The following is a 25877-nucleotide window of genomic DNA, read 5'->3' on the forward strand; positions in this document are numbered from 1 at the left end:
TTTTGGCCAATAACTATGTTAACAATCATTGAATAAACACATCTGAGTTTTATTCGAGTAGAGAAGATAGATTCGCACTTTGATAGCCCAGTAAAGTTTACATTCGAATAGAACTAAAGTGAGATGCCCCCGGAACACTTTGTCATTGTCCTGGGCACATGGATTATTTGGTAACCAAGGATTAAAAAATCACTAGTGTCGTCATTATTGGAAAGCCATGTCTCTGTTAATCCTATTACGTCAAAAGGGCAGACACCATTGAATGAAATTAAATCTTTAAACTTTAGCCACTTATCGCGGATGCTTCTGATGTTGAAACAAAGAACATTAAGGGAATTATTATTTACAAGTTTTGGCTTCACATTGGTAGCAAAATCAAGAGTATCAAGGTGTTTACAACTAGCATGTGTTAAGGTACCAAGGGGGCTGCTTATAGGGTTGGCATGCTGATTACTTTCTATATCGGGATAATTAAAAGCAAGGTTATTAAAAAGGGATAAGTTAGTTAAAAACGAAAAGTCACACATTAATTAGTCGTTAGGCATTCTGATTGTGACTCAATCAGCCTAAGTTGGCTTATAACACTCTCAGTTTGAATTTCTGCTTCGGAAACTACTTCGGAAAAAAATTCGAATTTCTGCTTCGGAAACTGAATTTCTGCTTCGGAAACTCTGTGGGGAGTAATGCCAGGTAGCTTTGTTGGTCTTGATGTCTTTCCTTGCGCAAGATTTTCTGAAAGGGGGTTCTTTAGTTTTTTTTTGGGGGGGGGGGGGCACATGGTATCAAGGGGAACCATGGATTAGTTTTATCTCGGATGAAATTATTCTGAAAAATTTTCAACACTAGGAGAAGCATAGGGAACTGTTGGTGTCCTGGGGGCTGCTGATGGTATGGGGGCTGTTGGTTGCCTGGGGCCTGTTGGTGGTTCAGGGGCTGTTGGTAGCCTGGGACCTGTTGGGGGACGGGGGACTATTGGTGTTCTTAGGACTTGCATTGCTACAAAAGGGATTGGAAGTTGTTGCTCTTTTGCTATTCTTAGTATCTCTGCCCTTTGTTTATATTTAGGACAGTTTTCTTTATCTAGGAACTGGTGTTTGCCCTTACAATTAGTACATATTGGGTCAAAGTGACAGTTTGACTCATTATGGTCCTTGCCTAGGCAAATCTTACATATGCTGGAATCCTCTCTACAGTATTTATCTGTGGGCCCAAGCTTTAGACATTTAGTACACTGTAATGGCTTTTCTTTATATGGCTTGAAAGATTTTTGTTGGCCAAAGAGGAACACTTTGTCAATATTAAATTGTCCCTGAAGTTCAAACAACACAGTTTTAAAGTTTGAGGTTTCAGTGGTTTCCCAACCGAGGGTATGGAAACTAGAGACCGGAATGCATTCACCTTTTTTGTTCATCAATACTTCCATCAGGTCTGAATTTAGAAACGATTTGGGGACATTGTAGAGCACTATCTTTGTTTGTATCGGGCTTGGGGACCACAGATGGGATGTGGCAACAACATTTTCAACACTTTTCAGCTCCATTACCTTTTTCACTGATGTGGGATCGTTCAAAAGGATATCTAGGGATCCTGATCTGTTTATATTCATATTAAAGTTGCAACAAATGGTCTTGAAGAGGAAAACTCGCAACTTTGGTAGATACCAGTTGTTAAACATGCGATTATCCGATTGGGGAACTAGTTGAATAATTACCGGGAAATCGGCTGTATATCTTGAAGAGTTGTTCGTGGTATCGGTTTGATGTATTATTGCTAAATCTGGTGGACTTTTTGTCCTCTGTCTTCTAAGCTTAGCTTATCTTAAAGCCTTCTTTATCTTTTTCAGTATCAGTTGTTGAGGGTGATGGACGTTGGGTGGTATCAATGTTTAGGGTATGAATACTCTTCAGAGAGGTCGCTGGTACAGACGCACTTGTAGGGGGGGGGCGCTCTAGCAAGGGCTTTTGAAGATGGTTGAAATGGTGACTTACTCATATCCCTATCAGGAGGTTGTTTTGGAGGCTCCTTTTTTCCAAACATTTGAGCTATTCAAAATCACAAAATCGAGCACTAATTTGAATTTGTTTCTCAATAAATTCAAAAATCAACAGTAACGAGAAAAGTATCAGTAATCTGGTTTAGTATTTACTTTTTAGTTGCCATGAAATTTAAATATTCACTATTTTAACAAAGTTGAATAGGATAATAGGTCACCATAAGTCAAAGTATCCACAAGTCTTATCAAAAACATGAATTATTCACGTTTTGTTCACAGATTAGGTTACGAAATTGCTGGTTATAAATATTCCAGATTATAAAATTGCAAGAAATTGCCTGATTAAAAATTGACAGATTATAAATAATTCACAAGAGAAGTCTTATCAAAAACGTGAATTAATCACGTTTCTGTTCACAGGTTAGGTTGCGAAATTGCAAGTATTCAGATTATAAATAATTCACAGGAGAAGTGTCTCCTCCGAACTCACAATCAAGACTGCTATCAATAAAAGAGTTTCCGCTCGTAAAAAAGGAGCCTTTCATTTCAAATATTCAAAGGAAGAGGGCAAGATCTACATTAGTTCACGCATTGCCAATGAAAAGCTTATTCTCAATGATAATCTAAAAGATGTTCTTGGCTTTAAACTCAATATAATCAACGTTAAAAGTGCCGGAAACACAAATGTTATTTTTGCTGACTACCCTCCTGCCTTCTCCACGGACACTTGTATATTTCTTTATGCTTCATTTGTTGAAACATCCAGAGTTGGCAATAGCAATGTTCCCCTCCTACGATTTCTTGAATGAAAAACCAATCAAGATCATATTCATAATTATAATATAACGCTTCTTCACTATATCCCCGTAAACACTTCCTATTTGGAACTCTGCCAGTTAACACTAAGAACTGAATTAGGTGATCGTCTAGCAATTTCAAAAGGCTTGGCTGTGATTACATCCCATTTTCGACCCATCGTTGTCGGTGTTTAAAACAAACAAGATGTCTAATAGAAAAGTGGTATTCATTTGTCCTTATATTTACTGCTATGTTAATACTCTTAGTCCAAGAAAACTGGGCATTAGAATGGACTATTACAAAGGTCGGTCATCATTGTCTGGCAATGGTCTTGGCAGTTGATTTGCTAAGCTGTTTCGCTCTACACTACCTCTGGCTAAAAAATATATTGTACCGGCTGCTACAGATTTTGCATCCTCTACATCATACAATTGGAGCTCTGGCAAGGATTTTAGAAAAAGCGCTTCGGGCAATCTTAGGTCCAGTGCGAGAACCCTTGGCGAACAATTGAAATCTCAACAAAATGGAAAGGGTTGAAAAACAGTGCACCACTCATCAGTCTCTACTCAGGTCAGAAACGAAAGACATCATCCCTGTCAATGAAAATAAGGAAAAAGATGACACGTACAATAAGCAGTAGAAGAAGAAGCCCCAGGAAGAGAATTGTTAGATCGAAACTTGATTTCTTTTCATTTACTGAACAATGGCATATCTACCGCAAAAGGATTCTCATCCTTCAATCACTTCATCTTTAAACCTATTCAATGTAGAAAATGTTGGTGTGAGTGTAAAACATGGATACTATGAACAATTTTATCAACAACAACCGCTCTCTGATAATTTCCACTTTCAAATTTGTTCCAATGAAGACTACTTCATGGATATGTCTTTAACATTTATAGATTTACGTATAATAATCAAGAAATCTGACAATGGAATGCCAATTCGTGCTGATAGATTATCCTATGAAAATTGTATATTACATAATTTATTTCGTCAAATCAGTGTCAACATAAATGGCACATTGGTGAGCACAAGCAATAATCTATCAAATTATACAAGCTATATGCAGTTCATGTTGATGAAACCCAAGCTATACAAGGAATTGAGAGGCACCTCCAATGGATATTAATATATTACAGACACTAATAGTACAGATGCACTTAAAAATGCTACAACTAGTGCATTACCTCTAGTTGGAAAATATATCATGAGATATTTAATGTACTCCAATGGCTTTCACCAAATATTAAAGTGGATATAAAATTGACGCTTGCTCCATTCATTCTAATTCTACGGAAGGAACTTCCTGCCAATCTTGATGTAACTCTCTCCCTCACCTCAACAATACTACATGCAAGAAAGCAGCAGGTTATTAGTTCTGTTGCTCTGGCAGTGGAAAAACTGAGAGCTAGTGGAAATAATATTAAACAACTTGTTCCTCATACAATCACCAATTAACGTCATATTGCCACAGGAGTGTGTGTTTAGAGTGTACATTTGCTAAAACTTTACCTGAGAGTATTACACTAATCTCATTAAATCAATTTGAAACCTATTGGGAAATCACTCCTGACGGCAGTGTTCTACTAGATCTTGCAACATGAACACTAGTCAAATAATCAGTGTATTTAATATGGACCCCTACATGTCCAAGTACAGATCCTACTGTCTACCCTCAGACTTCCTTGGAAAAATTCAAAGAGCAAACAATACCCTAATCATTGTTAATAGCAGTACTTCGACTGTGAATACCGGTCATTGGATGTACATCTTTCAAACATTGAAGACTATTGCATTTTTTGATCCTCTCGGCCTACTTTATACATTCTACATTCCACACTTCGACAGCTATATTGAAAGCAGTGGGAAAACTATTATTCAAAATCGGAAGAGAGTGCAGGATCAAACGACTAAAAGTTTTGGTTTTCATGCACTACTATATTTCGTCTTCAGATGTCGCGGTTATACTTACTAGCAGTTTCTCAACATTTACGTAGACAATCAACGTTTGAACGACATTATGGTGGAAAATATCCACTCAGACCCGTATAATATTGATTTTAGTGCCTTACGATTAAAGTGCTTAAAAAATGTATATAAATTTGTTTATTAATAAAAAAATGTATATACACAACAATGTCTTTATTCTTCACTTTAGATTTCTTCTTCGATGTATAGGCAACTGTCGAGAACCACAAATGCTGGTAGATCATTTGAATTCACTGTATATTGATCTTAATTGGGTGCAAAGTCAGGGTAACATTTTCTACAGTACAATGTAACTTTACTCTTATCGTATATCTTTGTATATTCAATGATACTATTTGCATTCATATTGTGAAATTCACGTGTTTCAATTTGTCTATTTGAAGCAATATCATATATAGGTTTTTCAAATGGCGAATCACATTTGGTAACTGCCAAATAAAAATCACTAGGTTTATTGTCATAATAGGCAGTGTCGTCACAACGATGACGCAGAAACCAAATTGTCTTTTTACCCCAACAGTTGAATCTTAGACCTGATCCTTCCTCCCAAAATAATTTAAATCCAGGACGATACCAATCTCGTAGAAATAAACTAAAATCACGTTTACGGTTCTTTCCAATCATACCAGGATAAATATTCTCCCGCTGATCACATTTGTCATAGTGACAATTGGAGCATAGTTGGCCTCTAGGGTGAGAGTCACAAATCTCTTCAAGACATGAATTGCAGCCTTTAGTTTGTACTGCATATCCTCTGTGTAATTTACATGGATTGTATAATTTGCACTTTTCATTATATTCATAATAATTGTACAATTCTCAAATGATGACCAACTGCCAAGAGTTTACATACACAGTGGACTTGTATAGAACATTTTTATATGGTTTCGAGTGTCAACTTTCTCACAGCCAAAAAGAACCTGACCCATGTTCGATAAATTCAGAGGGGGATAGGAGAGAGAGAGAGAGAGAGGAGTAACTCTGTGACGTTAAATAACCTGTTTCGAAGGGAGAATTATCTAAAAAGAATCTACGGCAATGTTTTCAAAAGTATATCTAGAATGTTAATATGCCTTGTTTTAATTAATATATCAGAAATTTGAGGAAATGCATTTGAGTAACGTCGTAAAAGCTTCATACAATAGTCCAATGGGGGAGAATCAGTTTTCATTATATTGTCAAGTGTTTGCTGAGAAAATATCCTCCGTTGAAGAGATAATTCGAGAAAATCATCGTCTAGAATCAAACATTTTTCCATAATCACAAGATTCGACTTAATTCACTCTTTCTCAAATTTACTCATTTTTCAATCCTAACACTCTCACTGCTGACTCTAGACTAGCCACGATTCATTCAACTTCAAGAATATTCGATAACCTAAAAAAAATATAACAAAAAAGAAAAGGGAACATTTTCGATTTCGAAACAATTTTATTGTGTCAGCATAATTATAACAATAATATATTACACATATGCAATTACCGATAAAACTTATTGTCCTCTATATACTTCACTATTGCATTTAAAGAACTTTGAAGTCTATTTATATGTGCTGTATCGACTTTTGCAGCGAAGTATAATTGGTCCTCCAATTTAAATTTGCTCAATGATAACACGTATCTTGCATATACTTCTTCCCATTCAAGACAAAGTCGTGATGCTCTTGTGATTTCTACCGCAATGTTTGGTGCCCTTGTATCCTTACTACTGCTACCAACTCCACTATCAACTTCTAACAGTGTATACATTCCACTCATTACTGCAAATATATATCTTGCCAAATAAATAATCGAGTAAAGTCAAACTGTTCTCACTTCTTGAATTCTATTCTCACACTAATATCAACTATACTGAAAATCCTTCCTTATATTAGTTGCGTCACTCCCGTTAATATTTCTAGCTCTCCGATTGGTCTAGAAAGAGGCACCTGATCTTGTTCGTCTCGTATTGTAGCCATCTGATTGGCTGTAATCTTGTTAGTTTAGTATGTTAAGGGCGCCCTCTTGTTAGTTTCGTATGTAAATATGCATCCCTTCTGACGTATATATTAAGAATCAAAGAAAAGGGGCTTTAAAATGAGCTACTAGTCAAGCAGATTTGGTTTAGTCCAAAAAATAGTTTCTGACCCCTTGAAATCTCCTCTGCTGCGAGCCAATTGTGGTTGTGCTCCAATTTGTGGCAAGTGACAGTTATTTTGAAACGTATCATCTGTCTGATGGCAGCACTCCACGTTTTAACAAGAATAGGAACCTTTTTCTCATTCTTTGACCTTGTGGAGGGTGTTTCGAGACTAAAGTAATAATCAAATCGACCTAGCGAAATAAGAAAGTCACAAAGAGTTGTATTAAGGAAAAAGTATTGAGTTTTATGACACATCTAAGGGCTATTATATTTCAATTCATAAAAACACTGTATAGGGCATAATAAGCCAAAGCAATGCCATCGAAAGCGTTTTTGTAAGACAAGGATTTTGAATTTCTTATAAAAACTTTATTTGAGAACTAAATTGAATTCGAGACTTTTAAACGCGATAATATATTATGAATCAGAGAAAAAAGGGTTTTAAATGAGCTACTAGTCAAGCAGATATGGTTTAGTCTCCAAAAATAGTGTCTGACCCATTAGAATCTCTTCTGCTGTGAGCCATTTGTGATTATGGTCCAACTTTTGGAGAGTGACAGCTCATTTGAAACGTCTAATCTTTCTGATGATAGCACTCCATTTTTTGACAAGAGTAGGAACCTTTTCCTAATTTTTTCACCATACAGATGGAATTTTAAGACTAGGGCGATAAGAAAATCTCCCTGGTTAACTAAAAAAGTCACAAAGAGTTGTAGCAACGAAACAAATATTGAATTTTATGACAAATCTAAGGGCTATTATTTTTCACTTCATAAAAAACACTGTATAGGGCATAATAAGCCAAAGCAATACCATCGAAAGTTTTTTTTTTAAACAAGGATTTTGAATTTCTTAGAAAAACTTTATTTGGGAACTAAATTGAATTCGAGACTTTTAAACGCGATAAGACGTATATATTATGAATCAGAGAAAAAAAGGCTTTAAAATGAACTACTAGTCAAGGAGATATGGTGTAATCCTTAAAAATAGTGTCTGAACCCTTAGAATTTCCTCTGCTCTGAAGTAATTATGTTAAAGTATTTTTAATAGTCCTTTAGATTATAGGAGAAAAAATATGACAACACTGTACTCAATCTGAAAAATTGGGCGATCACCGAAGGATGTTTTCTTCAAAACTTGGCAACACTGATTATAGGGCGATGGCCAGGGTGATGGGGGATTGGCTATTGCTTCAGGTCGGATGTATTTGGGGGGGGGGATGTCGGTTAAGAGGGAAAGGCTGATTGTCCTGTGGTTACCTTTGATTCTTTGAAATTGAACTTCAAATTTCAATTTACAATCGAATGAGCCTCCTTTAAAGTTTTTACGATCATCGCTTGTATAAAAACCTTAAATTTTAACAACTGGTAACTTTCAATAACATACAGATTGCTGATACAGGTGTATCAGCAATTTTTTGGGAACAGCTTAGCGTATCAAGATGAAACTTCTGGGGCATCTACCTGCTACTACTGCTATTAATACCGCTACTACTAATACTGATTCAACACTATTATTACTTCTACTGCTCCTACTACGACTTCTGCTACTATTTAACTAGCATTATTAAGGCTTTGCATATCAAGTTGAATATTTGACAGAATGGGGAATTTGAGGGGGGAACTTCAACTAAATCAAAAGACACTATGTGCATGCAGATTTTTAAAATGGTATATCTCAAAAAGGGATTTGTTTATTAAGTTAGAACTTTCATAGAGTACTTAAAGGGAAAATCAAGTCACCAAAAGGAAATTTGTGCACGCTCAGGCCTGAGTTTACCACTAGGCACCTTAGTCTTAACCTAAAAGTACATAATGCTAGCGGGAGCAATAAATTATCACTGAGTAATTTTTTCCTGACAAAAATGGACTGATGTGATATATCGTTGCCAGGTGCACTCTGCCGATACGCTGTGTATTCACAGAAAAGTGACTTTAAAACAACACAGGAATTCCATGGTTCCACTAGCATTCATTCAGTGAACACCTAGCTTGAAAACGGACATTTTATAGTCTCTGAACAACAAAGAACTGGTTTCTTCAACTAAACGGATTAAGAGACAGGTGAAATTTATTGCGCCATTGACTTTTCTTGAGTAAACCTACTGTGAGCCAATTGATCTGTGTTCACCTTTGGTACCAAACTAATTGTTATGGAAGTAGACCGATATTAGTGGATTATATAGAATATTTTGGATATATATTATTGAATCTTTAGAGCGTTATTTCAACTAAATTTGGCATTAAGGTTCTTAACTTACATAAAGATAAGTTGCTTTTACTTTTGTCCTCTCCTTATTAGGAAATGCCCGCATTTAAAGAGTTTGATATCGCGTTAGCTAACTTCAAAAATTATCCTCATTGGCCAGTAAAGATACTAAAAGTGTCCAAGGATAGCAAAGGAAAGCCATCATATTTGGTATTTTGCTATGGGACACATGATGAATACAGACTTGTTGAAGCCAACTTGGCAGAATATAATCCAAGCGTTAGCCGAACTTCAACAAAACAGACTGCAGGTGTAAAGGCTGCATTTGAGGAATTGAAAAATTCGCCCGATATTTATAAATCCCTTTCCAAGACATATAATGCATTAACAATTAAGGAATATAATACAGGAGAATGTGCTTCGTTGATGGATAAAATCACTTCTACGGAACTTGACCTGGAAAAAACTAAGTGAGAGTTAATGCAAAATATAACTAGGAAGGTTAATGAAAGGTTTTCAGATGCTGATTCTTTCCGCCAGTCATCCCACGACATTATGTGTCAAATATATGACGCGATTACTCTAGATTATCAACCAAAATTTGAACAAATTGAACAATCGCTGAAAACTCTTCGCAAACAAATTATAGATCAAGGAAGAGAAAATCATGAAAATTGAGATGAAACTAGATTCATTTGAACAAGAAGTGCTGCTTGATTCGCTAATTTTGCATGGTGTTAAACAATAAGTCCGGATCTGACCTCCAATCAACAATCCTGCAAGTTTTCGTAACCAAAATGAACCTGACTGAAATTAATGTTGCCCAAATTAGGAATATCTACAGATTCAAAATATCTCCCGCTTTAACCGATGCCTCCCTAAACGACAAAGTCCCTCCTGTTTTAGTTAAATTTGTGAATAGTGATATAGCGAAGAAAGTCTTGAAAGCAAAAGCCAGATTAGCTTCAAGTAGAATTTTCCTATTGGAAGCATTGACAAAGAGGCGACGTGAGATCCTATATGCCGCTAAGGACAAATTTGGACATAGAAATGTTTGGACTGATCGTGGGCAAATTTTTGCAAGGCCTAACGGTGAAAGTGTCACTATAAAAATTCATACTCTATCCGACTGTGTTTAATTATAAGTTTTTTTTGTGTGTGTTTTTTTTTTATAGATAAGTTTATTATCTTGCCATTAATATATTAAGCGTATTCTATTTATCTTTTGCCTATTTTTTTTCTTTGTGCGTATCTATATAATTATTTAATTTCGTTCCAATTAAATTCAATGAAATTTATGGATTTCAATAATTATTATTTTTTGTTAAATGCCTGTTCTCACAAGTCATTGCGTCAGTTTGGGATTTTAATCCTTTGTTATCTTGAAAATGATTTTACTTGTATTGGTCTCATGGGTACATTAATGCAGTAGAGCTTTAGCTTTATATATTTTTTTATTTTTTTTATTTCAGGAACTGAGTAGTATGATTAATGATTTAAGGAAGTCACTAAATTTATCTGAAATTATTATTATTAATTTGTTCAATAATATAAAATGTATATGTATCTTACTTATTGGTATGATTATTGTGATTTTATTAATTTATATTTATTTTTGTTGTTATTTATAGTCTCTCGGTTATTTTTTTTATTTATTTTGTGTGTGTTGCGGCGCAGGTTTGATACACAGTCTCCTTAAGTTTTATGAATTTTTCTAACTCAGGCTCTAGGGATTTTTACTCCCTTGATGGGCGTTTACTTCAATTACAAAGAAGCCCCTTAGATGTTTTGAGTATTATTCCATTGGTCATATAATAATTCCATTGGTCAAATTAAAAGAAATTCCCTAAATACTTCCCAATCAATTAATAGTAAGTATGTTTCTGATTTAAAGTGGGCTACTAGACGAGATGATCATTTTTCGGTCCTTCAACTCAATACTCAGGGTCTATGCTCATCGATTGATCAGTTGAGGCAGATAGTTATTGATGTTATTTTCCTGCTAAAGAAACTTTATGTGTATGGTGTTGGTGGATGTCTTTTAAAAGTGATTAAGAGCTTCATTTCCGATCGGTCACTCCGGGTTGTTCTTGATGGGTTTATTTCCGGCGAATATTCAGTGAAAGCAAGGGTGTCCCAGGGCTGTGTCTTGGGACCTACGCTGTTTCTTATCTACATAAAAGACATGGGAGACAACCTCGCAAACCCTCTGCATCACTTTGCCGCCGATACCACGACACACTCAACCATCCCTAAACACGAAGACCCAACACAAGCCTCCCTTTCACTACAGATAGGTTTTTTTAAAATCGAAAGGGGGTCTGATGCATGAATGTTCAAATTTAATGCATCAAAAACAAAGGAGCTTCTAATTACCCGATCAAAGGTGCCACGTGAACACCCCAGTTTCATCTTCAAAAATGAAGCTATAAAGAGAGTCGACAAGCTTCGTCTACGGGGGATTCATTTCTTCACCGATCTCTCTTGGAACAACCACCTTGATCGGGTGAGAACCTCCTGCGCAAGAAGGCTGGGAGTTACTCTTCGCTTCAAAAACCTTCTTCCATCAAGCTCGATCATCCCACTCTACAAGTCTTGCATCAAACCCATAGCTGAATATGGATGCCCGCTATTTGCTGGGGCTCCGAAAATGCTGTTGGCACCACTTCAGAAGATCCAGAATAGGGCAATTAGGGCGGGCTGTGCCTCTACAAAAAAATCGCCCCCGCCTCTAAATGAAAGACTTGATGTAGTGTCGATGGATGTTTTCTACAAGTACATGAATTTGCCTCCCTCAGACGAGCTCTCTCGAATTGTCCCCCCTTTGGCCAGCCGATAAGGCAGACACGAAGGCACACAGCTCGGTCCAATTATCTAAAGGAGAATGCGCCGAAAACCGAGTACTTGAGGAACAGCTTCATCTGGCGTTGAACTTCTATCTGTAACGATCTTCCTGGGGATATTATCCCTGCAAATCCCTCTGTCGACACCTTCAAAAGAAGGTTAAATAGACATTTAAAACCTCGAGGCCATTGAAAGAGGTACATGAATAGCGGCATATCAGATACTTTGAAGTCCCTGGCGCCATGAATATTGGAAAAAAAAAAAAAAAATGGGCGACCCGATGTTATCAGATTATGTGAGACTTTTCTTAATTCTAGCAATGAAATGCTTTCAGATATACCCGGTTACAAAATGGAGAGACTAAATCGCAGAAGAATGGCAAAGGGTGGACTAGCAATGTATATTTCTGATATTTTTCCGTATAGTGTTCGAAGCGATCTGTCAAGAAATGACGAAGGGGTTTTTGAATCCCAGTTTATTGAAATCAAATTAAAAAATAAAATTTTGATAATTGGTAATGTTTATAGATCTACCAGTGGATCCATCCCTTCTTTTCTGCAGGTCTTTGATGAGGTCTTGGATTTAATCGGCAGATGTCCATGTGAACTTGTAATAATGGGAGACTTTAACTTAAATTTAATTGACATGGCTTCCTCTACTACGATGGATTTTCTCTCAGATATGCTCACTGCTGGGGTTCTATCAAGAACCTGTATTCCGACACGTGTAACTGATACGTCAGCCTCTTTAATTGATAACATTTTTTTGTCTCTTAATTTGGTTCGGAATTCTGTTGTTGTGAGTGATATTTCAGACCATTTTCCTGTATTTTCAATTTTTATCATTTAAAATAAATTGAATAATGACATTCCAGCATCTGATTAAGCTTATTTTAGGTTTGGTTTGAATGAATTGATCCGCCTTAGATCCCATTTAGCTGAGAAGACATGAAATGTTTTTGGTGATGATAATGATTTTTGTTCAAAGTTTGATTCCTTTTATGAGTCAGTGAAGGAGTCTATTTTTGACATATGTGCTCTGTCCTCCTCTACTTCAAGGTCAAAAAGATCTATTCCTCTTAACCCATGGATGACCCCTGGTCTTCTAAACAGTTGGAGAAGAAAAAATAATCTCTGGAAAGCTTTTAAGTCAGCAAAGCCATCTTTGAATGCTGCAAGTCTTCAGCAATTCAAGCTCTACAGGAATGTTTTCAATTCCGTATGCCGGAAAGCTGAATTCCTTTATTATTCCAAAAAATTCTCGGATTCTAGGAAAGATATTCAAAAAACTTGGCAAGTGATCAATTCCATCCTCAAACATTCTTCTCCGGCTCGTTCTATCCCTCCAAGTCTTGTAGTTGGTGATCTGGTTATTGAGGGTATTCCATCTGTTCAAGATGTATTTACATCATATTTTTGCCAATATTGGGAAAACCACTGCTTCTTCATTAAGGGCTTCACAGTCACAACCAGATTAGAAATCTTATCTTGGTCCGCGTTGTCTCAAATCGATGGTGTTATATCCTGCTTCTGATTTTGAAGTAGCCAGGATTGTAAATAGCTTGAAGGGTTCTTCGTCGTCTGGCCCTGACTGTATTCCAACTATGGTAGTAAAGTTCATTCTTCCTTCAATTATTTCTCCATTGACGAAGCTTATAAATCTTTCTTTTGAAAATGGGATTTTCTCCAGTTCTCTTAAGCGAGTTAGAGTTATTGTTTCATATAAAGGTGGACCAAGAAGTGACCCAGCCAAATATCACTCTATATCTTTTCTGTCTGTTTTTAGCAAAATTTGTGAAAAGGCCAAGCTTTCCTGTCTACTTGCTTTTTTAGAGGCTAAAAGATTTTTTCATGATTTTCAGTTTGGCTTCCGAGCTAAACTTTCTACGGAGCATGCGTGTGCAGCTCTTTACAAATTTCTCCACACCGTGCTTGACTCTGGTCTGATTCCTGCTGCTATATTCCTGGGTGTCCGTAAAGCTTTTGACTCTTTAACTCATGGGATACTGCTTTATAAGCTATCACACAATGGCGTAGGAGGACAGGTTTATGCTTGGTTTTATTCCTATTTGTCAGGTAGAACCATCTCCGTAAATTCCCTTTCCCACTTTTCGCCTGAAGTTTAGTTTGGTGTTCCTCAAGGTTTTGTTCTAGGACCGCTTCTGATTTTGATTTATGTTAATGACCTTATAGTTGTGGTTATGAATCAAAAACCTACAGTTTGCTGTCGCCTATGTCATCCTGAATCTTTCAATGCTAAAAAAAAATCCATCGTTTTCACAGGATGTGGACACTCTCGTTGCTTTCACTGATGACAGTACCATTGGTACTGTAGTAGGAACTGAGTCTGAGATACTTCCCAAATTAGTTGACCTTTTTGAGAGAGTCTTTCTTTGGTTTGATGCAAATTGCCTTGCCCTAAATGTTGCTAAGTCAATTTTTTTAATTTTTTCCCGTATTTCTCTGGTATACCTTGACTTATTTAAAATCCAGCTTTCAAGGGGCTCTCTCAGTATACCTAAGGATCGATGTGTCCGATTCCTCGGTATTATTTTCGATGAAAATCTATCCTTCATGCATCATATTGGACTAACTAAAATGAAGATCTCAAGGAGTCTTGGAATTTTGAGGAAGCTAAAACACATTTTTCCTGGATCAGTTTTAAAAATTCTGTTCAATTGCTTAGTTCAGTCCTACATCTATAATTGCCCTATAGTATGTATGTCAACTTTCTCTTTTTTTTTAAAACCGCTTTCTAAGTTATATGATAAGGCAAGAAGGCTTATACAGGAAACAAATTGTTCTACAACTAACCCAACTAACGTATTAATTGATTTGCAGTCTCTCTACACTCTTTCGTGCGCGTCTTTCACTTTTCATCAAATTCATGGTGATGTTCCCACAGCCCTTCAAACTACTCCCTTCGTCACTGATAGGTCTTCGCATCATCTTCGCAATTCAAGGAATATTAATATTCTATTTACTCCATCGGTGAGGTCTGACTTTAATCCATTAACTGCTTGTCATATCGTTTGGAATAGCCTACCTGAGTCAGCTCAAGAATGTCACTCTTTTGGTACTTTCAAAAGAATCTTAAGAAATTTTTTAATGTCTTGATTTTTCATGTTTAAATATATTTTTGTTAATTTCTATTATTATTATTTGGGGAGGGGGGGGGGTGACACTAGCCTGAGTTGGAAACATTTGTTGTGAGGGGTTTTGAGTTTGTTTAATATTTTTTTTGTGGTTTGGTTTCAAATATATATTTGGAATTTGGTTTATTTTATTGGATTGTCCAACATCCTTTTTTTGGGGGGGTGGTCTCATAAAATCGCTTTTTGTTTGGGTATTTTAATTATTGTTTTTTTCTTCTATTCTTTGTTTTGTGTGTGTGTGTGTGTATTGAGTCTTTGAAAGGTTGAAATGCAATGCATTATATTGAAAATACTTGTATTTCTTTCTTTTTTGTTTCTCCCCTGTTTTTTTCCTGGCCATAGAGCCTTACGGGGGAGTTTATATTGAAGTGTATTTTGTTGTATTTATTAATTGTATAAATTGATTGATTGATTGACTTATAAACTGTCAGATGTCTCCCAAGAATGGTAGCTGAGAGTTCGGTATTACCCCTCTCTTTCATCACTTTTCGCTCATCAGTTGTGTTCTTTTAACATACAGTTACATGGTTACATGGTTACACACAGTTACGGTTACATTGGGGTTCAGTTACACGGGGTTTAGTTAAATGGGGTTGAGTCGCACGGGGGCTGAGTTGCACGAGGGTTCAGTTTAAAGAGCTTCATTTGGAAGAGGGTTCAGGTGTATGAGGGTTCAGTTGCACGGGGGTTGAGTTGCACGGGGGTTGAGTTACACGGGGATTCAGTTCCACATGGGGTTCAGTTACATGGGAGTTCAGTTACATTGTGGTTCAGTAACACGAGGGTTTAGTTAAATGGGGTTGAGTTGCACGAGGGTTCAGTAGCACGAGGGTTCAGTTGCACGGGGGTTCAGTTGCACGGGGGTTCGGTTATACGGGGGTTCAGTTACAGGGGTTCAGTTGCTTGGGGTTCAGTTACACGGGGGTTCAGTTACATGGAACCATAACAATGCCTCTGATATTGCCACAGCCCCATAAAGCCCAGGGTTAATGGTTGAAAGTATAGTCCCCAGGGGCATATAAGGTTTTATGGAAGGAGAATGTCGTATAAATCTAGAGGAGGCTCACTTGATTGGAAGTTGAAAGTTCTAGCTCCCTGATTTAAAAGCAAAAAATGATAAGAGGCCAAAATCCCCCCCCCCCGCCCGGTTTTCCCAAATGTATCCGATCGAAAATTTACAATAGACATGCTGCTCAGAATAGTCCAAAGATTTTATAAAAAATAGTTCAGGGCTGATACAACCCTGTGACACGGGGTTATCAGTTATGCCCAGGGATATATAAGGTTTTTATTGAAAAGTTGGTCCTATAAACTTTGGACGAGGCTCATTTGAAAATTTTAATTCCCTTTTGAATGGGCAAAAGTGATCAAAAGTATCCTATTAAAACTTTGAAATAGCCATTTGTTCAAAATAGTCCAAATTAAAATAACTATAACTTAGGGGTTGAAAAATCCCAATTAGTCCCGGCGGCAAGGGTTGGAACTTATGCAAGTTGCCAATTGTTAACTCATAAGGATTTTGTGGAAGAGGTGGTCGTTTTAACTTTGGAGGGGGTTTGTTCGATTGTAAACTGAAACTTCTAGTTTTTTTAACAGTCAAAAGCGATCAAAGGGAAACCACCGCCCCACCTTCTTTTCCCCAAGAGCATCCAGTCAAAATTTTGAGATAGCCATTTAGTTCAAAATATTCCAAAGGCTAAATAACTATACCTCCAGGGTTCAACCCCCCCCCCACACTCAGTCCCCGAGGACAGGGCTATGAGCTATGCAAGGTACTTATTGTTACTTTGATGCTTTGTTTGGTTTGATACTTGGACTTACTGATTTACGGGGCAACTATGACTTACAGGACCAGGGCTGAAAGTTCTGCAAGTTGCATATTGTTACCTTGATACTTTGTTTACTTTGATATTTTATTTATTTTAATAATTTCTTTACTTTGTTACTTTGATATTGTCACTTTGATACTAGTTTTGCTACTTTGATGAAACTTTGATGTTGAAAAAAAATTGGAATTTGAAAATAGAAATTGGAAAAACTTGAAACTTTGGCAATCAAAAACGAACAGAAACTAATTTTAAAAAATCTCTAAAAAAAAAATTCAAAGAAAATCAAAGGCCATATTAAACTTAACATCAGCAGAAATAAAAATCTATAATAATTCAAACTCAAAACGACCAGAAATTACTATTAAAAATAAATGAAACCCAAAACGAACAGAAATTAAATATCTGTTGTATGTTTGTTTGCCATCATTGTTTATTTAATTTCTGCTCGTTTTAGGTTTCATTTATTCTTTAAGAATGATTTCTGGTCGTTTTGAGTTTGAATCATTATAGATTTTTATTTCTACTGATCTTAAGCTATATATGGTCTTTAATTTTCTTTGAAAATCTTCTTTTTCAGATTTTTTTTTATCAAATTCAAAAATAAATTTTTCCCGCTTCAACACTGGACAATTTACAGCTTTTGAAGCTGACTACAATCATATTGGGTCAATACTAACTCATTTTACACCACCTTTGGACTCAGAGATGTTGTCCGGACAAAATCTTAGTTTTAACCTCATATTAAGATTCTCATCGTTTTGTTTCAATTTGTTTCCAGTGTTTTATTCTTCCTTTAAAAATTTTTCTTCTTTTAATACCTCTTCCTTTTTTTATTTTTCCTTTGTCGTCTTTTGTACTTACAAAACCATGTGGTTTATTGATGTTCTTTTTTGTTTTTTCATCACATAGCCCGTTGTTTCTCAAGAAGAAGGCTTCTTTTGAATTATCTTCAGAAGAAGAAGAAGAAGGGCTTTAAGTAATATGGACCAGAGCCCTAGTTAATTTTTTCTGTGACAATGAGCGCGCCTTTAAAAAACTCTTTCAACTGGTTTGTTTTGCTATCTATGAGATTTCATGATTTTACTGAATTCGAAGCGTTATTGCCGATATACATAATGATTTGTCTATGCTTATGACAAAAACTATGCCTAAAATAATGTATCACAAAAATAATATAAATTTATAGCATCTGCACTTATTACTTAAAGGGTTTTATTTGAAACAATAGGATCTATACTATTAACAAAAGATTATCTACATTGCTGGCACTTCAAACAGTTCATGAACTTTAGGATAAGTAATAGTACACCGATAATAAGTATACTTAATGCTAACACAGCCATTCCATATCCAACATACATCATATTATCGTCTTTAAAATCCAACTGATCGCCCGGGGTATCCATACCCAAAGTCTGACCCGTAGGGTGAGAACCCACCAACTGATCTTGCGTTACTGATCGGCCTTGTGGGGGGATATACATTTGCGCTGTACGTTGGGGTAAGAATTGGGTCATATGCCCCAGCTGACCTTGCCCTGTATGGCCTTGAGGCATATACGTTTGGATGGGCATATGCGGAAGAAAGCCCAACTGACGGGTTATACGCATTGAGGTCTCCATAGGAACGGCTTCCAACTCGTCCTGTCGGGAGAAAAGGATTTAGACCGCCATTCAGGCCTTCTGTAGGGTTATTATACGGTAGTCCAGCAGCACTTATAGGTTCATAATATTCACGGGAAACACGAACCGGTGCGCCTGACAGTTGATCCAAAACATTTATATCTTGAGCCTTGCTTCCAGTGAAAATTAGACAAATAACGATCTGAAAAAAGAGAGAGTAAGCAAGATAATATTGTAATCTGATATTGAATTTGCATTGCATTTTTTCTCTGCAGAAGTTTAAGGACATTTGATGTGACTTACAAGACCTAGTAACGCTGTACTTGCCAAATGGCAGCTTAACTCTTATAGAAATTTGTCATAGACTTTTAAGCTTTAGTTTGCAAATGATGTATCTCTTATGCATGGTCCAGCAGATTCCCTTGCGGAAAATTCCCCCGAAGAAAGTTTTTTCCACAAAATACCCCCCCGTGGAAAATCTTCCACAGGGAAAATCTCCCTCCCCAAAAATTTTCCCCGCAAAAAATTCTTCTTGGAAAAATCCCCCTGAAAAATTCACCCCACGTCTAAAATTGAGAAGCCCAAGGGAAATTAAGTCATATAAAGGTAATGAAGATAAGAAGGAATCCTGTGCTACTTCACTTGTATTCCAAAACATATATAGAATATTATAAAGATAGTATATGATGTAGAATATACTATGGAATCGGTTTTTACTTTTTTTTTCTTTTTTTTTTAATTCTTCTTATCGTGTTTTGGGGGACTAGGGGCTGATTTATCATAACAGGGTAATTCAAAAGTTAAAGAAATTGATTTGCTTGCTTATTTAAATTGAGGAGGTCTGTTCATCTTAAATTTTCTTGGTTCTGACTTGGAGTTTGGGTCCAATGTTGCTGAAATTGAATTTTGAAAAAATATTTGAAAAGCACCCTTAAGGATACTTCAGACAGAAAAACCTTCTGCTCAGCTTTAGTGAAATTTATAATGGAGACCATGAGCTTTTGCTTAGGAAAGCACTACTTAAAGGGTGGTTTTTACCCAAAAGCTGCATTCTCTTTAGATGGTGAAATAGCTGACTTTTGAAAATCCTTTGAAGTACAGGTTTTCAGCGTAACATTTTTATCATAGTATTTCAGCATGTTTTTTTTAGCCCATTTTTTTTATCTCAAACCATAGTTTTTTTGAGAAATCTACGTGATTACCTTCGATTTCTATGTTGCTCTGAAGTTTCAGACATTATTTTTTAAACAAGCGTTAATGCATCCTGGTGATTATTGGTTAGAAATCTTTTGAATGTCAGAAATTTATTTTATTTTATACAGTTTGAATAATTTATACAGTCTTAAGGTCCAGTTATATATATATAGATATATATATATATATATATATATATATATATATATATATATATATATATATATATATATATATATATATATATATATATATATATATATATATATATATATATATATATATATATATATATGTTTGTTCTGTAACTAACAGAACAAATCTACTGAGCCGGATTGTGAGGTACTGAAGCCTTTTGGCAATAAAGCTTTAAGAGATAATGGACCAAAAAATTGTGGATACCGAAAACCTAGATACAAAAGTATTGTACTTTTATAGCAATAGAACATCCTCAAGCACACACAAAATTCAATTCTCAAAAAATTTAGCCCACATTACACCAATTGCAAAATAAAAACCCACGCACAATTAAACCCAGCAAAACTGAACCCACCACAATTTATGAGTTTATACCTGGGTTACCCAGAAAATCCTCAAACTTCCACTATTTTCTCCATAAATACAGTATTCGTTATAAAATGATTTTTACAAAATAAGTACTTTATTTTTTTTACTTTATTACTTTATTAACAAACACGAGTATAACACTTCAAAATTTACAACTACTGCACTAATTAAAAAACCTAAGTTTTTACTGACGCGGAGTAAAACGGCTAGCCATTTACAAAACACACGAACAAACAACAACTAAATAAACTAAAAAATAAACTATGTGGGCTTGGTACTAAACTAAGTCTATTATAAATTATATGATACAAGAAAAATTATATGAGACAAAATCGTCAGACTCATATAGCCCTGAGCAAAGAGTATAGAAAATATAAAAGTGTCTCATTATTTGGGGGTTAAGTCTAGATGAGGTGGTCCTAGGGAGCGGTTCGTAGATATGAATAAAAATATTTCAGGCGGAAACTTTGTAAGTTCTTCAGGAGAGTTGGGATCCTTCAGTTTATTTTTTGGGGGGGAGGAGAAACATCCCCTATAGGTTTATTTAATTATGTCTATAGGTCCCCTATAGGCATGATTAAAAATAAGCAGAATAAAATGCCACAGCTGGTATTTTATTTTGTCTCGTTTAAGTTTTTTTTTATATTGATTTATGTATCGAGTTTTTGCTGTCAAATTTCTTCTGCAGGCTATTTCTTCAAGGCTCTTCTGCAACTTCAATTATCTGGTGTTGATTTCAAAATTTGACAGGTTGAGTTTTAAACGGTTAAACTTTGGTCGGGTAAAAAAATTTTTGGGCTGATTTTTAACGGGCTGAGCCTTGATTGGATGAAATTTGTGTTTGTTCAAATTGGCTTGAACAGAGTTTTTTTTTTTTTTTTTTTTTTTTTATGGGCTCAATTTCGGTTTTTTAAAAATTGCCTGATTGAGCTATACATGGAATTAGTTGTGTTGGGTTAAATTTTGTAAAGTTGATTTTTGTGGACTAATTTGTGTACCTCCAGAATGTTTTAAAAGGGGCTAAATGGTGAAAAACAATGTTGAAAATAAATTTTGCATGAAATTATTCTAAACGTTATAATTGAGTCATGAACGTCTGCGTTACGCAGCTTTAGTTTTACAATTAATTTTAGTTGTTCTTTGTTTTATTCATCCCTCACTAATTAAATGTCTTTGCAGGTATGGATTATTTTTGGATATTAAGAGGACATGTTTGATAAGACGTGCCATTCTTTATTCCACGAATGTCCCTCTCCAAGCCAAATTCACATACAACTTTTAAGCATATAAGCAGACACCATTTTAACGAGGCATAGCATACTAAGCATATCACACTTTATTCAAAATGCATGCCAGCTTTGCTGCTAAGCTATTTCATAAATGTGCAGTAGCTCTAAGCAGTATGTTGTCAGCACATATAGCAGAAATTATAAAATTTTCTACAGGAGAAAATATGTGGAAGAGCATTTTGATCTATTCTTCGAAGTTTAACTCTTTTGGCAGACATCTACTCATGTGAAGAGTGGAGTAGTTCTATGGTAAAACAAATCTGGCGTGAATAAAAATACGAGCAGTAGTTGACTCATTTGCTCTCTTTCTTCTTCTTTTTTAAGGCTGCTTTTGTCACATATTGTCAAACATTTCCCTGTTTTTCTTACTTTGATAAAATTGAATTAAACAAAAAAGTTTTATCTAATACTGAAGTAAATACGGAAGTTAGAACCCCATTCTAAATGAAAGTATGACTGTCATCATCCGCAACACCATCCCCCCCCCTCCTCTTTCACTATTTATTCTAAAGTTTCACCTTTTTCTATACCAAAGCCCCAAGAATGGATGCGCTTATTTAAGTGTGTTTTATATTCACAAAAAAGTTTTTAGGTGAAAATTGTGAAACAAAACAAGTAACCAATTTACATTCGTTGCATTCCAGCGTGCTTCCAGGAAATTAAAAAATTTATGCGTAAGATAGGGAGAGTTGGAATAATGGTATTCGCCTCTAAGGTTTTTCTCATATTGAGTTTTATTTTTGCTCTAATTTCATTCGAAAATATTGTCATTTTTTTTTCATTTCGTCAGTTGTTTTGTTCTTATAGCTAGAAAATTACAGAATACATAATTTTATATAAACTTAGCACAAGCCTACCATCGCGTTGGAGTTATCTTAGAAAACTGATTGATCCTTATAATTAGTCTAGTAGATACCATAGACCTTGTAAATGTCTCATAACTTTTAGACCTCAAGTGGAGCAACATGGGTCAAAGTTGTTAATCTTCTCAACAATTAAATACAAAAAGCTTTTTTAGCTGAAAGTAAGGAGCGTCATTAAAACTTAAAACGAACAGAAATTATGCCATATATGAAAGGGGCTGTCCCCTACTCAAAGCCCCGCTCTTTACGCTAAATTTTGACTCTTTGTCAAAACTCTACTTCTTATATTAATAAAAAACTTTAGCGTAAAGAGGAGGGCGTTGTGATGGAAACAGCCCCTTTAATATACGGCGTAATTTATGTTCGTTTTAAGTTTGAATGTCGCTCCTTACTTTCAGTTAAAAAACTTATTTTTTTCATTTAATTTTTGAACGTTTTTCAACTAATGCAGGTTCAAATTTGGCTTCTCGTACGTGACAAATTAAAGCGAAATTTGTAGATTAATTATTCTGCACACGAAGGGCTTTCCCCTCCGCAATACCTTGCTCTGTACGCTATAGCTTTTAGTACTTTTAAAAAAACTTCCAATTCTAATTAAACAACCCCTATGTTTCAGTAGACGCTCTTAAAAAATTGGGACAAACAGTCAATCTTTAGCGTACAGAGCAAGGTATTGAGGAGGGGGCAACCCCTTCATATACGGAATAATTTCTGTTCGTTATGAGTTTTAATGCTGCTCCTTACTTTCAGTTGAAAAACGTGTTTTTTTTATTTAAATTTTGGTCGTTTTTCAAATAATGCAGGTAAATCTGACTCAGCCTCCATGAAATATACCCCCCCCCCCATACGGGAAACTTCTCCGTGAAAATTTCGTCCAACGTAAAGTACACAACACCCCCATCCCCGTCAAGTTCCCTCTAGACAGTTCCATCTTCGCTGAAAATACCCCCTCCCCGTAAAATTTTTTGCGGACGATTCAGCCTGAAAAATTATCCTTGGCATCCTTTCATTTGAAAAAGACTTTAATCTCTAATCGTCTTCTTGATCACTCCGGAAATGCCCCATTATGTAGAATTTTTTTCCGGAAATCAAGACACGCGAAAATAGTACCACGAAAATTCCCTTGGAACATCTCCACATGCAAAATTGAGTTGGCAAAGATAATGTAAGATAATTAACAAGAATTTTGTATGGGAATTTTTGTCAAATCCCCCCAGTGTAAAATTTTCTCTGGAAAATTCAACCTCCGAACCAAGAAAATTTCCTTCCCAAGGAAGATTGAAATCCACATTGAAATCTCCCATTGGAAATCCACACCAAGCACAAATCCCCCCTTCCGAAAAATGTCTGTATACTTCCTAAAAACAAATACTATATGTGAACAATGGGCAAATTTCATAACTTACAGGCCTCTCCCCACGGACTGGGGGTGGTCATTTTACCCCTAAAGTCCTAGTTATTTGATGTTTCAACTACACTGAACAAAATGGCTATCACAAAATGTGAGATGTATCAAAGTGTGATCTTCATCGGGATTCCTTGAATTTTAGGTCGTGTTCCCGCCCTACTTCAAAAATCAGGCAAATTTTCTCAGGCTCGTAACTTTTGATGGGTAACACTAACCTTAATGTACTTTATATATTTGGATTCAGCATAATAAGTTGATTCTTTTTATGTATTTATTGATATCAACGTTCCGTTTTTTATAGTTTCGGTTACTTTTGAGCCGAGTCGCTACTTACTTACGGTTTGTTACCACGAACAATCAGACAATCTTGCAATGGCTTTACGTACATAAATCCTTTTCCCTTCCTGTGCAATTAATAATGTAAATTTTTCAGCATATATTTTAAACTTAACCATCTTAATCCAAAATAGTTCAGAGTAAAAAGCTTTCATTCTGGTAAATTTGCTGCCACATTCTTTTGTTGGAAAATTCATAGTGATGTGCTAAGCGTGAATGTCGTATCCCTCCAAAAAGTTATTTTGTTACAGAGTGTGCTAGTGAATATATTTGCTCAAATGTGTCATAAACAAATATTTCGCCAGTTGTAATTTTTAGGTTATTCATTAAAGGTATTTAAAAAAAGACCCTCAAAAAAGTACAAAAGGCTGTTAAAGTATAAGAACAAAAAATAACACTGAATTTTAAAGCATTTAAACCATATAAAAAGGACACGCTTAAACTAAAATATAAGTTCGAAGAAAGAAAACTGGAAAAAAGTCAAATCACGATGCTTAATTGACCGTGCTATTAGCTCATATCAATATTCTGTTAGGATAAAGCATAGTGTTAGATATACATCTTCCAACCCTCAAAAGTTTAGAGGAGACTAAAATGCTGTAACCTAAAAATGAATTAATTTTGAAAAGCTAGAATAGGCAATATAAGTATTCAAACAATTTGTGGAAGTAAAATATTAAAATTATAATGAGATATGGTAAAAAAAAATTGAGATACAATTTTTACCGCTAAGAAACATGCATAAAGGAAGATGTTTCAATATATCTATTATGCTTGGTTTTTCGCAGTTTTTTGGATGCGCCAATTTAGTGATTTTAATAATTATTCAGACAGACTAATGAAAAAGGTCAATTAACGAAAAATTAAGCAAGAAAAACGGGTTTTAGTTTTTATAAAGCACTGAATACAATTGTATAATATATTCACTGCTTTATAAAAATTAAAACCCATTTTTCTTGCTTAATTTTTCGTAAATGGAAAAGCAGTGTGGTCTAAGAAATTATTAACAAGGTCAATTGTTTCAAGTTGGCTTCTAAACTCAAAATTTTAAGTAGAAAAATATAAAACCAAAAATCAGAAATCTATTAAAATAAAAAAATATGAAAACTAGAAATCGAAAAATTTGTCCTTTAGGCTTTAAAGTCAAATTATAAAGTTTATTTACCTTTAGTTACTTATAATTCTGTAGCAAAAACATAATACGACCACAACCTTAACAACGAACAGAGAGAATAGAACTTACAACTACTTTAAGACACTGCAAAGTTTTCATTTTTTCCGATAGTTGTTTCAAGCATTGATACTTCATATAAACTGCAAGACAGCCGAAAGACTTTTAATTTCACACCCAACACTTTTCCTCCTTAGAATGGAACAGGATTTTTATTTTTCCTCCACACTATTTTTCCTCCACACCCAACACTTTTCCTCCTTAGAATGGAACAGGATTTTTATTTTTCCTTAAATTTGTCGCATTTATCAAAATCGATGGAATTTAGATATGCTTAAGAGGAAAGTTAGTTTAATATGGAAATGTTTATTGCCTAAAATAATGACAAGTTTTTCCTATCGAATGTATAGATAGTAAAGATCCGCTTGGACAGTTGCACAGAACGACAAACAAAACTATATTCATGTAGGTTCATGTGATCCATGTAG

At 35.3% G+C, this 25877-nt stretch overlaps 2 protein-coding genes across 2 annotated transcripts in view; one reads left to right on the top strand and one right to left on the bottom strand.

Moving 5' to 3' along the window:
* Window positions 1–25877, top strand: part of LOC148951225 (heat shock 70 kDa protein cognate 4-like) — a 232302-nt gene that overhangs the window by 150309 nt on the left and 56116 nt on the right. The window lies entirely within an intron of this gene.
* On the bottom strand, window positions 18135–25581 carry LOC148951232 (uncharacterized). Its single transcript, XM_089090189.1, has 2 exons — window positions 25462–25581; window positions 18135–18763 (listed from the first exon to the last, which is right to left on the bottom strand). The coding sequence occupies exons 1-2, from the start codon at window positions 25525–25527 to the stop codon at window positions 18314–18316; spliced, it is 516 nt and encodes a 171-aa protein (XP_088946315.1). The 5' UTR covers window positions 25528–25581; the 3' UTR covers window positions 18135–18313.

Source organism: Artemia sp. Qi Xiang Cuo, chromosome 6 (assembly GCF_049724085.1).
Source record: "Artemia sp. Qi Xiang Cuo chromosome 6, ASM4972408v1, whole genome shotgun sequence".
NCBI lineage: Eukaryota > Metazoa > Arthropoda > Branchiopoda > Anostraca > Artemiidae > Artemia > Artemia sp. Qi Xiang Cuo.

Excerpts from the sequence above, each read along its gene's own strand:
- LOC148951232 (XM_089090189.1), bottom strand. The coding sequence starts at position 25,527 with ATGAAGTATCAATGCTTGAAACAACTATCGGAAAAAATGAAAACTTTG. Across the intron at positions 18,764-25,461 it reads TGCAGTGTCTTAAAGTAGTT|ATCGTTATTTGTCTAATTTT; the intron begins GTAAGTTCTATT and ends CTCTTTTTTCAG.